Genomic DNA, 17,291 nt, shown 5'->3' with positions numbered 1-17,291 from the left:
TGTGAGAGGGAAATGTGTGTGTGTGTGTGTGTGTGTGTGTGTGTGTGTGTGTGTGTGTGTGTGTGTGTGTGCGCTTTAAGGATGCTACTACTACAGGGGGGGCATTACGTGTAACGACGCTACTAATGGGGGCCATTGCGTGTAATGATGCTACTACTGGGGGGTCATTACGTATAAGGACGATACTACTACTTGGGGGCATTATGTATAGGACGCTACTATTACTGGGGGGGGGGGCATTACGTATAACAATACTACTATTGGGGGAGGGCATTACGTATAAGGATGCTACTACTGGGGGGGGGGCATTATGTATAAGGACGGTACTACTACTGGGGGCGCATTACGTATAAGGACGTTTCTACTACTGGGGGTGCACTACGTATAAGGACGCTACTACAACTGGAGGGGGCATTACGTATAAGGACGCTGCTACTACTACTAGGGGGAATTACGTATAAGGACGCTTCTACTACTGGGGGTGCACTACGTATAAGGACGCTACTACAACTGGAGGGGGCATTACGTATATGGACGCTACTACTACTAGGGGGAATTACGTATAAGGACGCTTCTACTACTGGGGGTGCACTACGTATAAGGACGCTACTACTACTGGGGGGGGGGCATTATGTATAAGGATGCTACTACTACTGGGGGGGCATTATGCATAAGGATGCTACTACTACTGGGGGTGCATTACGTATAAGGACGCTACTACAACTGGGGGGGGGGCATTACGTGTAAGGACGCTACTACTACTAGGGCGGATTTATGCATATGGACGCTTCTACTACTGGGGGTGCACTACGTATAAGGACGCTACTACAACTGGAGGGGGCATTACGTATAAGGACGCTACTACTACTAGGGGGAATTACGTATAAGGACGCTTCTACTACTGGGGGTGCACTACGTATAAGGACGCTACTACAACTGGAGGGGGCATTACGTATAAGGACGCTACTACTACTAGGGGGAATTACGTATAAGGACGCTTCTACTACTGGGGGTGCACTACGTATAAGGACGCTACTACTACTGGGGGGGCATTATGTATAATTGCTGAAAGAAAGAAAAACACCCTAAGGTGAATTTACTCCAGGCGCTGATTGGGGAGATGCACCACAGCAGCTATAACAAAATAGGGGTTGGTCAGACCCCCAAAACACAAATGTATACAAAGAAAAGAATTGAAGCGCTAACTTGGTCATATATGAGAGAAGCAGGTCACATGAAAAACCACATATTTAATAATGTAAAAGAATACAATTAAAATGGTATAAAATATACATGGGTGTATATATAAGAAGACACTGGTGGGTGTCAGATCACAAAGCAGCAGTGCCCCTCTCAGTCCTGATACGAATCAATGAAAGCAGTTCAAACCTGTTCCAATAAAACAGTCCCCTAGTGATAGAATCTGGGTGTCCCGTTAATGTTCCATTAGGTATAATATTTACCACCAGCAGTTGTTCAAGGCGTTTAAGCGGTAGGCATCCGCAGAAGCTTGTCCCTTGTTTGGTCCAGGTGAAGATTCCTCAGGAGATTGAGTTAGCAGGCAGTGGGCACGCACAGCACCAAGCACCAACGCGTTTCGTTGCGTTCACGCAACTTTTTCAAGGTCACCTTGAAAAAGTTGCGTGAACGCAACGAAACGCGTTGGTGCTGTGCGTGCCCACTGCCTGCTAACTCAATCTCCTGAGGAATCTTCACCTGGACCAGGTCCCCACCATCTTCCCACTTTGTGGATTCCCGTTAGAAGATCATCCATTCCCAGCGTGGAATTTCCATACAGCCAAACAAGGGACAAGCTTCTGCGGATGCCTACCGCTTAAACGCCTTGAACAACTGCTGGTGGTAAATATTATACCTAATGGAACATTAACGGGACACCCAGATTCTATCACTAGGGGACTGTTTTATTGGAACAGGTTTGAACTGCTTTCATTGATTCGTATCAGGACTGAGAGGGGCACTGCTGCTTTGTGATCTGACACCCACCAGTGTCTTCTTATATATACACCCATGTATATTTTATACCATTTTAATTGTATTCTTTTACATTATTAAATATGTGGTTTTTCATGTGACCTGCTTCTCTCATATATGACCAAGTTTGGGCATTATGTATAAGGATGCTACTACTACTGGGGGGGCATTACGCATAAGGATGCTACTACTACTGGGGGTGCATTACGTATAAGGACGCTACTACAACTGGAGGGGGCATTACGTATAAGGACGCTACTACTACTAGGGGGAATTACGTATAAGGACGCTTCTACTACTGGGGGTGCACTACGTATAAGGATGCTACTACTACTGGGGGGGCATTATGCATAAGGATGCTACTCCTACTGGGGGGGCATTATGCATAAGGATGCTACTACTACTGGGGGGCATTATGCATAAGGATGCTACTACTATTGGGGGGGCATTATGCATAAGGATGCTACTACTACTGGGGGTGCACTATGTATAAGGACGCTACTACTACTGGGGGGCATTACATATAAGGACGCTACTACTACGGGTGGGGCATTACGTATAAGATGAATAAGATTGTGCTACATTGTGGCGTAATTTTGAATGGGGGTACTATTGTGTGGCTATGCCCCTTGTGAGACCACACCCCTTTTCCCGGCGCGCGCCAAAGGAATATGGGATGGCGCAAATTTATAGTTTGCAGGGGGGCGCCGAACACCCTAACACCGGCCCTGCCTTCAAAACTTCATCATTACTTCTAGGCACACTTGTACACAGTTTTTGAAGGAACTGGGCAGGGAGGTTATTCCAAAAATGTTGGAGAACTAACCACAGATCTTCTGTGGATGTAGACTTGCTCAAATCCTGTTTCTTCATGTAATCCCAGACAGACTCTATGATGTTGAAATCAGGGCTCTGTGGGGGCCATATCATCACTTACAGGGCTCCTTGTTCTTTTTTACACTGAAAATTGTTCTTAATGACATTGGCTGTATGTTTGGGGTTGTGTCCTGCTGCAGAATACATTTTGAGCCAATCAATGGTACTGCATGATGGATAAGTGCCTGCCTGGATTTCTATGCATTGTGGACACCATCAATCCTGACCAAATCCCCAACTCCCATTTGCTGAAATGCAGCCCCAAACTTGCAAGCTTCCTCCACCGTGCTCTACTGTTACCTGCAGACAATCATTATTTACCGCTTTCCTGTCCTTTGGCAAATAAATTACTTTGTTACAGACAAATATTTAAAATTTTGACCATCAGTTCAGAGCACCTGCTATGGCGCATATTGGGGGTCATTCTGAGTTGTTCGCTCGTTGCCAATTTTCGCTATGCTGTGATTTGTTGCTAATTGCGCATGCGCAAGGCACGCAGGGCGCATGCGCTTAGTTATTGAACTAAAAACGTAGCAGTTTTGCTGTGGATCCTGCGGCGCTTTTCAGTCGCTCTGCTGATCGGTGAGTGATTGACAGGAAAGGGGCGTTTCTGGGTGGTAACTGAGCGTTTTCCGGGAGTGTGCTAAAAAATGCGGGAGTGTCTGGAGAAACGGGGGAGTGGCTGACCGAACGCAGGGCGTGTTTGTGACGTCAAACCAGGAACTAAACGGACTGAGCTGATCGCAATCTGTGAGTAGGTCTGGAGCTACTCAGAAACTGCAAGGAATTATTTATTAGCAGTTCTGCTAATCTTTCGTTCGCTATTCTGCTAAGCTAAGATACACTCCCAGAGGGCGGCGGCCTAGCGTGTGCAATGCTGCTAAAAGCAGCTAGCGAGCGAACAACTCGGAATGAGGGCCATTGTGTGATCACTGTATGCGTGTGTAATATAAATATATATTATAATTTTTTAAATTTTTTTAAGGTATGGTCAGAGATTCGCAGGCACCAAATTTTAAGGGAAGATCTTCGTCAAAGAAGGAAGCAGCTGGAGACCTTGATGGCAGAGCATCAGAAGAGACAAGGACTCACAGAAACTACATCTGCTGGCTCTTTAAGAAGTGATGACTCTGAAACCCAAGGCCTCCAGCACCAAAGCAAAACTGAAAAGTGAGTAATTGTCATGACCTTCACCGAGGACAGGGTTGCTGTGACTGGTTTACCCAGAAATGAGGATGGCACTGTAGAACTCTGGCCATATCCCTTTTGTCATTATTCATATTCAAATTCTACTTGAAGTTCTCCTTTTTTAATTCTCAGCTGTATTTAAAAATGCAACTTTATAGTGACTTGTGAAGGCTTTTATGTAAAAATGTGTTTGTAAACAATATTTGGGAGAGATTTCCTCTGTAGAGATATGCTGGAAACTTAATGTGGTGTCACCTCTTACCTCCAGAATATTGTTTAGCAACATAATATATAAACAAATGTATTTGGGTTTATTCCCTGTAATCTGGAGGTAGTGAGTGCTATTGAGAATATGGTCATACTTGCCATGGAGAATTCTATGAAGGTACAAATCTATAGTTTTACTCATACCAGACATACAAAAAGGGATGTGGTCACATGACCCCCGGTCGGGATACCAGCAGTCAGGGTGCCGACGCCAGGCTCCTGATCGCTGGCAATGCCGACACAAAGGGACCATTCCCATTCGTGGCTGTCCGCGACACCCATAGAGTGGGAATAGAACATGTGGCAAGCGCAGCGAGCCAGAGAGCCCGCAAGGGGCTTTCTTGCGCTCGCCCCCTGTCTGCATTCTGGCAGATGGGATCCCAGCGTCAGTATGCTGACCTCCGGGATCCTGACCCGAGACTAACTATATTTCTATTTTGTGTTAGAACAATGGCAACTTGGGGAGGATCCACACAATGTGCTCTGGATGAAGATGATGGCTGCATTTCTGATATAAATCAGGCAGAGGAAGAAGAGGAGGAGGAAGATGAAGACGAAGACAACACATTCCATGAAAATACTGCTTTTCGCCAAGGCAGCATGAATCGGAGTGCTTTTAGCGGGAAAAGCTCTAAACAGGGGTTAGTGGTCTTATACAGACGCACACTTTTGCTACCCCAAATCCGTGTTTAGTATTTGTAGTCTGCTTTTATATCTTTTTTTCCCCCAAACCTGTTTTATGTATGTTATACAATAACTGAGGTACAAAAGATTGCCTTCGTGGAAGCATTCTGGCACAAACTAATGTGCAGCCACTTTTGCCTCCAAGTGATGTATATGTACACACGTTACAGTACACTTAATCTTTTTGTGTTATTGCTTGTTCTAAAAATAGTTTTTAATGGCCATTTAAATAAATTGTTTATTCCCGATCCTTTTGAAATAGCCATTATGGACTTAGGGGTATATTCAATTGAAGTCGAAAGCTGCCGTCTGTCAAAAAGACATCAGTTTTCAACTTTTTAAGGTCGAATCGTGATTTGACCTATTCAATATTTCCCAAAAATTTTTGACAAGTCGATGAATTCGACTTGTCGAAAAGCACGTGGATCGGCAGAATAGCTGCCGATCCACGTGCTTGTGTCGAAAACGGGGCCAAAACAGACAGGTTTTGGCCCCCTTTTCGACCATATCAGTCCGACATAAAAAAATGTCGGACTGAGATGTGGGACCCAGAGCAGGAGAGGGGGGAGAGCCGCAGGGAGACGGGGGACAGCCGCGGGCATATAGGGGAGATCAGCGCTACAGCACAGCGCTGCAGCAGGATGTCACACAGCCGCGCCGCTCACGGCAGCTTCCTCCCGGCTACAGCAAGTAAGGTCACGCTTGCTGGAGCCGGGTGGACACTGCCGTGAGGTCTGGCGGCTGTGTGACATCCTCCTGCAGCGCTACTATAGCACTGATCTCCTCCCTCTGCCGGCGGCTGTCCCCGCTGGTCTCCCGCTGCCCCCCTCTCCTCCTCTGGGTACCTCATCTCAATTCGACTTGAAAAAGTCGAATTGAGATGAGATTTGAATAGGGGTTGTCGGATCCATTCCAACAAATGCATGTCGGAATGGATCCGACGCTAATTGAATATACCCCTATATGGTCTTTCTTCTTCTAACTGCCATATACAGATGGTGCTGGTGTCTAATTGTAGGTTGAAATATTCAGTGAAATGTTTTGTTCTATCTGAAGTCATTGTGTTCCATTACAAGATAACCATATTGTATTATTAGCTCCATCACTGGTACAGGAGGCATTACAGCGCAAACTTTTGTAAACTTTGATAAAAGCACATAACAATTCCAGTCACAGTATTTGCAATCCTAACTATGTGGGAAGGATCTGCACCAAGTTAAACATAAAAACAAAAACACGAGTGGCCTGTTCTATTGTTAAGGACCTTTTTTTTTTTTTTTTTTTTTTGTTAACCAATCTTTTAGGGCTATTTATAGAAGGCAGGTAGAAAAAATGAAGGGGCCCTCTGTCACCCTTGTATAGCAAAGATAATGTCACATGCAGGAGTCACTTATACTGGGAAGTACTTAGTACTCTATTACTCCTGTTATTTTAAAATGTTATCATGCTTTTTGTAATTTGGTAATTTCTCTGACGTCCTAGTGGATGCTGGGAACTCCGTAAGGACCATGGGGAATAGCGGGCTCCGAAGGAGGCTGGGCACTCTAGAAAGATCTTAGACTACCTGGTGTGCACTGGCTCCTCCCACTATGACCCTCCTCCAAGCCTCAGTTAGATTTCGTGCCCGGCCGAGGTTGGATGCACACTAGGGGCTCTCCTGAGCTCTTAGAAAGTTATAGTCTTAGAATTTGTTATTTTCAGTGAGACCTGCTGGTAACAGGCTCACTGCAGCGAGGGACTAAGGGGAGAAGAAGCGAACTCGCCTGCTTGCAGCCGGATTGGGCTTCTTAGGCTACTGGACACCATTAGCTCCAGAGGGATCGACCGCAGGCCCAGCCTTGATGTTCGGTCCCGGAGCCGCGCCGCCGTCCCACTTACAGAGCCAGAAGCAAGAAGATGGTCCGGAAAATCGGCGGCATGAAGACATCCTGTCTTCACCAAGGTAGCGCACAGCACTGCAGCTGTGCGCCATTGCTCCTCATACACACTTCACACTCCGGTCACTGAGGGTGCAGGGCGCTGGGGGGGGGGGGCGCCCTGAGGCAGCAATAAAAACACTTTGGCTGGCTAAAATACCTCAATTTCTCTGACGTCCTAGTGGATGCTGGGGACTCCGTAAGGACCATGGGGAACAGCGGCTCCGCAGGAGACTGGGCACAAAAGTAAAGCTTTAGAACTACCTGGTGTGCACTGGCTCCTCCCCCTATGACCCTCCTCCAAGCCTCAGTTAGATTTTTGTGCCCGAACGAGAAGGGTGCACACTAGGTGGCTCTCCTGAGCTGCTTAGTGAAAAGTTTAGTTTTAGGTTTTTTATGTTCAGTGAGACCTGCTGGCAACAGGCTCACTGCATCGAGGGACTAAGGGGAGAAGAAGCGAACTCACCTGCGTGCAGAGTGGATTGGGCTTCTTAGGCTACTGGACATTAGCTCCAGAGGGACCGATCACAGGCCCAGCCATGGATAGGTCCCAGAGCCGCGCCGCCGGCCCCCTTACAGAGCTAGAAGACAAAAGAGGTCCGAAAAATCGGCGGCAGAAGACATCCTGTCTTCAACAAGGTAGCGCACAGCACTGCAGCTGTGCGCCATTGCTCTCAGCACACTTCACACTCCGGTCACTGAGGGTGCAGGGCGCTGGGGGGGGGGGGCGCCCTGAGACGCAATAAAAACACCTTGGATGGCAAAAAATGCATCACATATAGCTCCTGGGCTATATGGATGAATTTAACCCCTGCCAGAATACACAGAAAAACGGGAGATAAGGCCGCTGAGAAGGGGGCGGAGCCTATCTCCTCAGCACACTGGCGCCATTTTCCCTCACAGCTCCGTTGGAGGGAAGCTCCCTGGCTCTCCCCTGCAGTCACTACACTACAGAAAGGGTTAAAAAAGAGAGGGGGGCACTAATTATGCGCAGTATTAAAAATACAGCAGCTATAAGGGGAAAAACAGTTATATAAGGTTATCCCTGTATATATATATATATATATATATATAGCGCTCTGGTGTGTGCTGGCAAACTCTCCCTCTGTCTCCCCAAAGGGCTGGTGGGGTCCTGTCCTCTATCAGAGCATTCCCTGTGTGTGTGCTGTGTGTCGGTACGTTTGTGTCGACATGTATGAGGAGAAAAATGATGTGGAGACGGAGCAGATTGCCTGTAATAGTGATGTCACCCCCTAGGGGGTCGACACCTGAGTGGATGAACTGTTGGAAGGAATTACGTGACAGTGTCAGCTCTGTATAAAAGACAGTGGTTGACATGAGACAGCCGGCTACTCAGCTTGTGCCTGTCCAGACGTCTCATAGGCCGTCAGGGGCTCTAAAGCGCCCGTTACCTCAGATGGCAGATACAGACGCCGACACGGATACTGACTCCAGTATCGACGGTGAAGAGACAAATGTGACTTCCAGTAGGGCCACACGTTACATGATTGAGGCAATGAAAAATGTTTTACACATTTCTGATAATACGAGTACCACCAAAAAGGGGTATTATGTTCGGTGAGGAAAAACTACCTGTAGTTTTCCTGAATCTGAGAAATTAAATGAGGTGTGTGATGATGCGTGGGGTTCCCCCGATAATAACTGATAATTTCTAAAATGTTATTGGCATTATATCCTTTCCCGCCAGAGGTTAGGGTGCGTTGGGAAACACCCCCTAGGGTGGATAAAGCGCTCACACGCTTGTAAGAACAAGGGCTCTACCCTCTCCTGAGATGGCCGCCCTTAAGGATCCTGCTGATAAAAAGCAGGAGGGTATCCTAAAATGTATTTACACACATACTGGTGTTATACTGCGACCAGCAATCGCCTCAGCCTGGATGTGCAGTGCTGGGTTGGCGTGGTCGGATTCCCTGACTGAAAATATTGATACCCTAGATAGGGACAGTATATTATTGCCTATAGAGCATTTTAAAGGATGCATTTCTATATATGCGTGATGCACAGCGGAATATTTGCCGACTGGCATCAAGTCTAAGTGCGTTGTCCATTTCTGCCAGTAGAGGGTTATGGACACGACAGTGGTCAGGTGATGCGGATTCCAAACGGCATTTGGAAGTATTGCCTTATTAAGGGGAGGAGTTATTTGGGGTCGGTCTTTCAGACCTGGTGGCCACGGCAACAGCTGGGAAATCCACGTTTGTACCCCAGGTCGCCTCTCAACATAAGAAGACGCCGTATTATCAGGCGCAGTCCTTTCGTGGGCAAGCTGGCAAAAGGTTCCTCATTTCTGCCCCGTGACAGAGGGAGAGGAAAAAGGCTGCAGAAATCAGCCAGTTCCCAGGAACAGAAGCCCTCTCCCGCCTCTGCCAAGCCCTCAGTATGACGCTGGGGCTTTACAAGCAGAATCAGGCACGGTGGGGGCCCGTCTCAATGAATTTCAGCGCGCAGTGGGCTCACTCGCAATTAGACCCCTGGATCCTTCAGGTGATATCTCAGGGGTACAAATTGGAATTCGAGACGTCTCCCCCTCGCCGTTTCCTAAAGTCGGCTTTACCGATGTCTCCCTCTGACAGGGAGGCAGTTTTGGAAGCCATTCACAAGCTGTATTCCCAGCAGGTGATAATCAAGGTACCCCTCCTGCAACAGGGAACGGGGTATTATTCCACACTGTTGTGGTACCGAAGCCGGACGGCTCGGTGAGACCGATTCTAAATCTAAAATCTTGAACACTTACATACGGAGGTTCAAATTCAAGATTGAGTCACTCAGAGCAGTGATTGCGAACCTGGAAGAAGGGGACTACATGATGTCTCGGGACATCAAGGATGCTTACCTTCATGTCCCAATTTACCCTTCTCACCAAGGGTACCTCAGGTTTGTGGTACAGAACTGTCACTATCAGTTTCAGACGCTGCCGTATGGATGGTCCACGGCACCCCGGGTCTTTACCAAGGTAATGGCCGAAATGATGATACTCTTTCGAAGGAAGGGAATTTTAGTTATCCCTTACTTGGACGATTCCCTGATAAGGGTAAGATCCAGGGAACAGTTGGAGGTCGGTGTAGCACTATCTCAGGTAGTGTTGCGGCAGCACGATTGGATTCTCAATATTCCAAAATCGCAGCTGATTCCGACGACTCGTCTTCTGTTCCTAGGGATGATCCTGGACACAGTCCAGAAAAAGGGGTTTCTCCCGGAGGAGAAAGTCAGGGAGTTATCCGAGCTAGTCGGGAACCTCCTATAACCGAGCCAAGTCTCAGTACATCAATGAAAGGGTTCTGGGAAAAATGGTGGCTTCCTACGAAGCAATCCCATTCGGCAGATTCCACGCAAGAACTTTCCAGTGGGACCTGCTGGACAAATGGTCCGGGTCGCATCTTCAGATGCATCAGCGGATAACCCTGTCACCAAGCACAAGGGTGTCTCTCCTGTGGTGGTTGCAGAGTGCTTATCTTCTAGAGGGCCGCAGATTCGACATTCAGGACTGGGTCCTAGTGACCACGGATGCCAGCCTGCGAGGCTGGGGAGCAGTCACACAGGGAAGGAATTTCCAGAGCTTATGGTCAAGCCTGGAGACATCACTTCACATAAATATCCTGAAGCTAAGGGCCATTTACAATGCTCTAAGCTCAGCATGACCTCTGCTTCAAGGTCACCCGGAGTTGATCCATTCGGACAACATCACGGCAGTCACCCACGTAAACAGACAGGGTGACACAAGAAGCAGGAGGGCAAGGCAGAAGCTGCAAGGATTCTTCGCTGGGCGGAAAATCATGTGATAGCACTGTCAGCAGTATTCATTCCGGGAGTGGACAACTGGGAAGCAGACTTCCTCAGCAGACACGACCCCCACCCGGGAGAGTGGGGACTTCACCCAGAAGTCTTCCACATGTTTATAAAACTCGACAAGTATTGCGCCAGGTCAAGGGACCCTCAGGCAATAGCTGTAGACGCTCTGGTAACACAGTGGGTGTACCAGTCAGTGTATGTGTTCCCTCCTCTGCCTCTCATACCCAAGGTACTGAGAATTATAAGATGGAGAGGAGTAAGCACTATATTCGTGGCTCCGGATTGACCAAGAAGGACTTGGTAACCGGAACTTCAAGAGATGCTCACGGAGGATCCGTGGCCTCTACCTCTAAGAAGGGACCTGCTCCAGCAAGGACCCTGTCTGTTCCAAGACTTACCGCGGCTGCGTTTGACGGCATGGCGGTTGAACGCCGGATCCTGAAGGAGAAAGGCATTCCGGATGAAGTCATTCCTATCCTGATCAAAGCCAGGAAAGATATAACCGCAAAACATTATCACCGCATTTGGCGAAAATATGTTGCGTGGTGCGAGGCCAGTAAGGCCCCGACGGAGGAATTTTCAACTAGGTCGATTCCTACATTTCCTGCAAACAGGAGTGTCTATGGGCCTGAAATGGGGGTCCATTAAGGTTCAAATTTCGGCCCTGTCAATTTTCTTCCAAAAAGAACTAGCTTCAGTCCCTGAAGTTCAGACGTTTGTGAAAGGGGTACTGTATATACAGCCTCCTTTTGTGCCTCCAGTGGCACCTTGGGATCTAAATGTAGTTTTTGGGTTCCAAAAGTCACATTGGTTTGAACCACTTAAATATGTGGAGTTAAAATATCTCACATGGAAAGTGGTCATGCTGTTGGCCCTGGCCTGGGCCAGGTGCGTGTCAGAATTGGCGGCTTTATCCTGTAAAAGCCCGCATCTGATTTTCCATTCGGACAGGGCGGAATTGAGGACTTGTCCTCAGTTTCTCCCTAAGGTGGTTTTCAGCGTTTCACCTGAATCAACCTATTGTGTGCCTGTGGCTACTAGGGACTTGGAGGACTCCAAGTTGCTAGACGTGGTCAGGGCCCTGGAAATATAGGTTTCCAGGACGGCTGGAGTCAGAAAATCTGACTCGTTGTTTATTCTGTATGCACCCAACAAGCTGGGTGCTCCTGCTTCTAAGCAGACTATTGCTCGTTGGATTTGTAGTACAATTCAGCTTGCACATTCTGTGGCAGGCCTGCCACAGCCAAAATCTGTAAAAGCCCATTCCACAAGGAAGGTGGGCTCATCTTGGGCGGCTGCCCGAGGGGTCTCGGCTTTACAACTTTGCCGAGCAGCTACTTGGTCAGGAGCAAATACGTTTGTAAAATTCTACAAATTTGATACCCTGGCTGAGGAGGACCTGGAGTTCTCTCATTTGGTGCTGCAGAGTCATCCGCACTCTCCCGCCCGTTTGGGAGCTTTGGTATAATCCCCATGGTCCTTACGGAGTCCCCAGCATCCACTAGGACGTCAGAGAAAATAAGAATTTACTTACCGATAATTCTATTTCTCGTAGTCCGTAGTGGATGCTGGGCGCCCATCCCAAGTGCGGATTGTCTGCAATACTGGTACATAGTTATTGTTACCAAAAAATCGGGTTATTGCTGTAGTGAGCCATCTTTTCTAGAGGCTCCTCTGTTATCATGCTGTTAACTGGGTTTAGATCACAAGTTATATGGTGTGATTGGTGTGGCTGGTATGAGTCTTACCCGGGATTCAAAATCCTTCCTTATTGTGTACGCTCGTCCGGGCACAGTATCCTAACTGAGGCTTGGAGGAGGGTCATAGGGGGAGGAGCCAGTGCACACCAGGTAGTTCTAAAGCTTTACTTTTGTGCCCAGTCTCCTGCGGAGCCGCTGTTCCCCATGGTCCTTATGGAGTCCCCAGCATCCACTACGGACTACGAGAAATAGAATTATCGGTAAGTAAATTCTTATTATATAGCCCCTGGGGCTATATATGAGGTAAATACCCCTGCCAGAATCCCATAAAAAGCGGGAGAATACGCAGCGAAAAAGGTGCGGAGCCTATCTCCTCAGCACACTGGCGCCATTTTTCCCTCACAGCTCGGCTGGAAGGAAGCTCCCTGGCTCTTCCCTGCAATTCTACAGTACAGTAAGAGGGAAAAGAGAGGGGGGGCATTAAAATTGGCACTGTATACAGTATATTATATTGAAAAGCAGCTATTAGGGACATAACTCAGTTAGTCCCTGTATATATATATATAGCGCTCTGGTGTGTGCTGGCATACTCTTACTCTGTCCCCCCCAAAGGGCTTTTGTGGGTCCTGTCCTCTGTTGGAGCATTCCCTGTGTGTGTGGAGTATGTCGGTACGGCTGTGTCGACATGTTTGAGGAGGATAATGATGTGGAGGGGGAGCAGATGCCTTTAGCAGGGATGTCACCCCCTGGGGGTCAGACACCTGAGTGGATGGTATTATGGCAGGAAATGAGTGCACGTATAGACTCCTTACATAAAAAATTTGACGACATGCCGACTGTGGGACAGCCGAGTCTTCAGCTCGTGCCTGTCCAGGTGTCTCAAAAGTCATCAGGGGCTCTGAAACGCCCGCTATCTCAGGTGGCACAAGTAGATGTCGACACGGATACTGACACCAGTGTCGACGACGATGAGTCAAATTTAATGCCCGTTAAGGCCATTCACTGCATGATTGAGGCAATGAAAGAGGTGTTAAATATTTCTGATTTACATTCAGGTACCACAAAAAAGGGTATTATGTTTGGGGAGAAAAAACTACCTGTAGTTTTTCCCCCGTCAGATGAATTAAATGGTGTGTGAAGAAGCATGGGCTTCCCCTGATAAGAAATTGGTAATTCCTAAGAAGCTACTAATAGCGTTCCCTTTCCCGCCAGAGGATAGGTTACGTTGGGAAACACCCCCGAAGGTGGATAAAGCGCTCACACGTTTGTCTAAAAAGGTGGCACTACCGTCCCAGGATACGGCCGCCCTTAAGGAACATGTTGATAGAAAGCAGGAGGCGATCCTGAAGTCTGTATATACACACTCAGGCATTATACTTAGACCAGCTATTGCGTCAGCATGGATGTGCAGTGCTGCCGCTGCGTGGTCAGATAAACTGTCAGAAGATATTGACACGTTAGACAGAGACACGATCCTGCTAACAATTGACCATATCAAAGACTCAGTCTTATACATGAGAGATGCACAGAGGGAAATCTGCCGGCTGGCATCTAAAGTAAGTGCATTATCCATCTCTGCTAGGAGATGCTTATGGACTCGCCAGTGGACTGGAGATGCAGATTCCAAAAGGCACATGGAAGTTTTGCCTTATAAGGGGGAGGAATTATTTGGGGATGGTCTCTCCGACCTAGTTTCCACAGCAACATCTGGGAAGTCAGCATTTTTACCCCATGTCCCCTCACAGCCTAAGAAGGCGCCATTTTATCAGGTTCAGTCCTTTCGGTCCCAGAAAAACAAGCGGGGAAAAGGAGGGTCTTTTCTGTCAAGAGGCAGGGGGAAAAGGCTGCAGCAAACAGCAGGTTCCCAGGAACAAAAGTCCTCCCCCGCTTCCTCTTCCAAGTCCGCCGCATGACGGTGGGGCTTCACAGGCGGAGCCAGGTACGGTGGGGGCCCGCCTCAGGAATTTCAGCGATCAGTGGGCTCGCTCACAGGTGGATCCCTGGATCCTTCACCCAGCAGGTGATAATCAAGGTACCCCTACTTCAACAAGGCCGGGGTTACTATTCCACACTATTTGTGGTGCCGAAACCGGACGGTTCGGTGAGACCCATTTTAAATTTGAAATCCTTGAACACATACATAAAAAAATTCAAGTTCAAGATGGAATCGCTCAGGGCGGTTATTGCAAGCCTGGACGAGGGGGATTATATGGTATCCCTGGACATCAAGGATGCTTACCTGCATGTCCCCATTTACAATTCTCACCAGGAGTACCTCAGATTTGTGGTACAGGATTGCCATTACCAATTCCAGACGCTGCCGTTTGGACTCTCCACGGCACCGAGGGTATTTACCAAGGTTATGGCGGAAATGATGATACTCCTTCGAAAAAAGGGAGTTTTAATTATCCCATACTTGGACGATCTCCTAATAAAGGCACGATCCAAGGAACAGTTGTTAGTGGGAGTAGCACTATCTCAGGAAGTGCTGAGCCAGCACGGTTGGATTCTGAATATCCCAAAGTCACAGCTGGTCCCCACGACACGTCTAATGTTCCTGGGAATGATTCTGGACACGGCCCAGAAAAAAGTGTTTCTCCCGGAGGAGAAAGCCAGGGAGTTGTCTTCTCTAGTCAGAGACCTCCTAAAACCAAAACAGGTATCGGTACATCACTGCACGCGGGTCCTGGGAAAGATGATAGCTTCTTACGAAGCAATTCCATTCGGCAGGTTCCATGCCAGAATTTTTTCAGTGGGACCTGTTGGACAAGTGGTCCGGATCGCATCTTCAGATGCATCGTTTAATAACCCTGTCTCCACGAACCAGGGTGTCTCTTCTGTGGTGGCTGCACAGTGCTCATCTTCTGGAGGGCCGCAGATTCGGCATACAGGACTGGGTCCTGGTGACCACGGATGCCAGCCTACGAGGCTGGGGGGCAGTCACAAAGGGAAGAAATTTCCAAGGACTATGGTCAAGTCAGGAGACTGCCCTTCACATAAATATTCTGGAACTAAGGGCCATTTACAATGCCCTAAGTCAAGCAAAATCCCTGCTCCTACACCAGCCGGTGCTGATCCAGTCAGACAACATCACGGCAGTCGCCCATGTGAATCGACAGGGCGGCACAAGAAGCAGGACGGCGATGGCAGAAGCCACAAAAATTCTCCGATGGGCGGAGAATCATGTACTAGCACTGTCAGCAGTGTTCATCCCGGGAGTGGACAACTGGGAAGCAGACTTTCTCAGCAGGCACGACCTCCACCCGTGAGAGTGGGGACTTCATCCAGAAGTCTTCCAAATGATTGTAAATCAATGGGGTCGTCCACAGGTGGACATGATGGCGTCCCGCCTAAACAAAAAACTAGAGAAGTATTGCGCCAGGTCAAGAGACCCTCAGGCGATAGCTGTGGACGCTCTAGTGACACCGTGGGTGTACCGGTCAGTTTGTGTTCCCTCCTCTACCTCTCATACCAAAGGTATTGAGAATAATAAGAAAGCGAGGAGTAAACACAATTCTCGTGGTTCCGGATTGGCCGAGAAGAGCGTGGTACCCGGAACTTCAAGAGATGATCTCAGAGGACCCGTGGTCTCTGCCGCTCAGACAGGACCTGCTGCAGCAGGGCCCCTGTCTGTTCCAAGACTTACCGCGGCTGCGTTTGACGGCATGGCGGTTGAACTCCGGATCCTGAAGGAAAAGGGCATTCCGGAGGAAGTCATTCCTACGCTTATTAAAGCCAGGAAAGAGGTCACAGCAACTCATTATCACCGCATATGGCGGAGGTATGTTGCATGGTGTGAGGCCGAAAAGGCCCCAACGAAGGAATTTCAACTAGGTCGATTTCTGCATTTCCTGCAAGCAGGAGTGAATATGTGCCTAAAACTGGGCTCCATTAAGGTACAGATCTCGGCTCTGTCAATTTTCTTTCAAAAAGAACTAGCTTCAGTACCTGAAGTTCAGACATTTGTGAAAGGAGTGCTGCATATTCAGCCCCCATTTGTGCCTCCTGTGGCACCTTGGGATCTCAACGTGATGTTGAGTTTCTTAAAATCACATTGGTTTGAGCCACTAAAAACCGTGGATCTGAAATATCTCACGTGGAAAGTGGTCATGTTATTGGCCTTGGCTTCAGCCAGGCGAGTGTCAGAGTTGGCGGCTTTATCATGTAAAAGCCCTTATCTGATTTTCCATATGGATAGGGCAGAATTGAGGACTCGTCCCCAGTTTCTCCCTAAGGTGGTGTCAGCGTTTCACCTGAACCAGCCTATTGTGGTGCCTGCGGCTACTAAGGATTTGGAGGACTCCAAGTTGCTAGACGTTGTCAGGGCCCTGAAAATATATGTTTCCAGGACGGCTGGAGTCAGAAAATCTGACTCGCTGTTTATCCTGTATGCACCCAACAAGATGGGTGCTCCTGCTTCTAAGCAGACTATTGCTCGTTGGATTTGTAGTACAATTCAGCTTGCACATACTGTGGCAGGCCTGCCGCAGCCAAAATCTGTCAATGCCCATTCCACAAGGAAGGTGGGCTCATCTTGGGCGGCTGCCCGAGGGGTCTCGGCTTTACAACTTTGCCGAGCTGCTACTTGGTCAGGGGCAAACACGTTTGCAAAATTCTATAAATTTGATACCCTGGCTGAGGAGGACCTGGAGTTCTCTCATTCGGTGCTGCAGAGTCATCCGCACTCTCCCGCCCGTTTGGGAGCTTTGGTATAATCCCCATGGTCCTTACGGAGTTCCCAGCATCCACTAGGACGTCAGAGAAAATAAGAATTTACTCACCGGTAATTCTATTTCTCGTAGTCCGTAGTGGATGCTGGGCGCCCATCCCAAGTGCGGTTTATCTTCAATACTTGTAC

The 17,291-nt window shown here is 48.3% G+C and overlaps 1 protein-coding gene across 10 annotated transcripts in view; it reads left to right on the top strand.

The window, feature by feature from the left end:
* PCM1 (pericentriolar material 1) overlaps window positions 1-17,291 on the top strand; it is a 528,103-nt gene that overhangs the window by 408,334 nt on the left and 102,478 nt on the right. For all 10 annotated transcript variants that reach the window (XM_063920820.1, XM_063920822.1, XM_063920821.1 and 7 more), the window contains 2 exons: window positions 3,854-4,038; window positions 4,770-4,964. In XM_063920820.1, coding sequence (XP_063776890.1) covers window positions 3,854-4,038; window positions 4,770-4,964 — 380 coding nt within the window. The remainder of the gene's footprint in view (window positions 1-3,853; window positions 4,039-4,769; window positions 4,965-17,291) is intronic.

Source organism: Pseudophryne corroboree, chromosome 1 (genome assembly GCF_028390025.1).
Source record: "Pseudophryne corroboree isolate aPseCor3 chromosome 1, aPseCor3.hap2, whole genome shotgun sequence".
Lineage (NCBI taxonomy): Eukaryota > Metazoa > Chordata > Amphibia > Anura > Myobatrachidae > Pseudophryne > Pseudophryne corroboree.
This window is presented reverse-complemented; position numbering and strand designations above follow the sequence as displayed.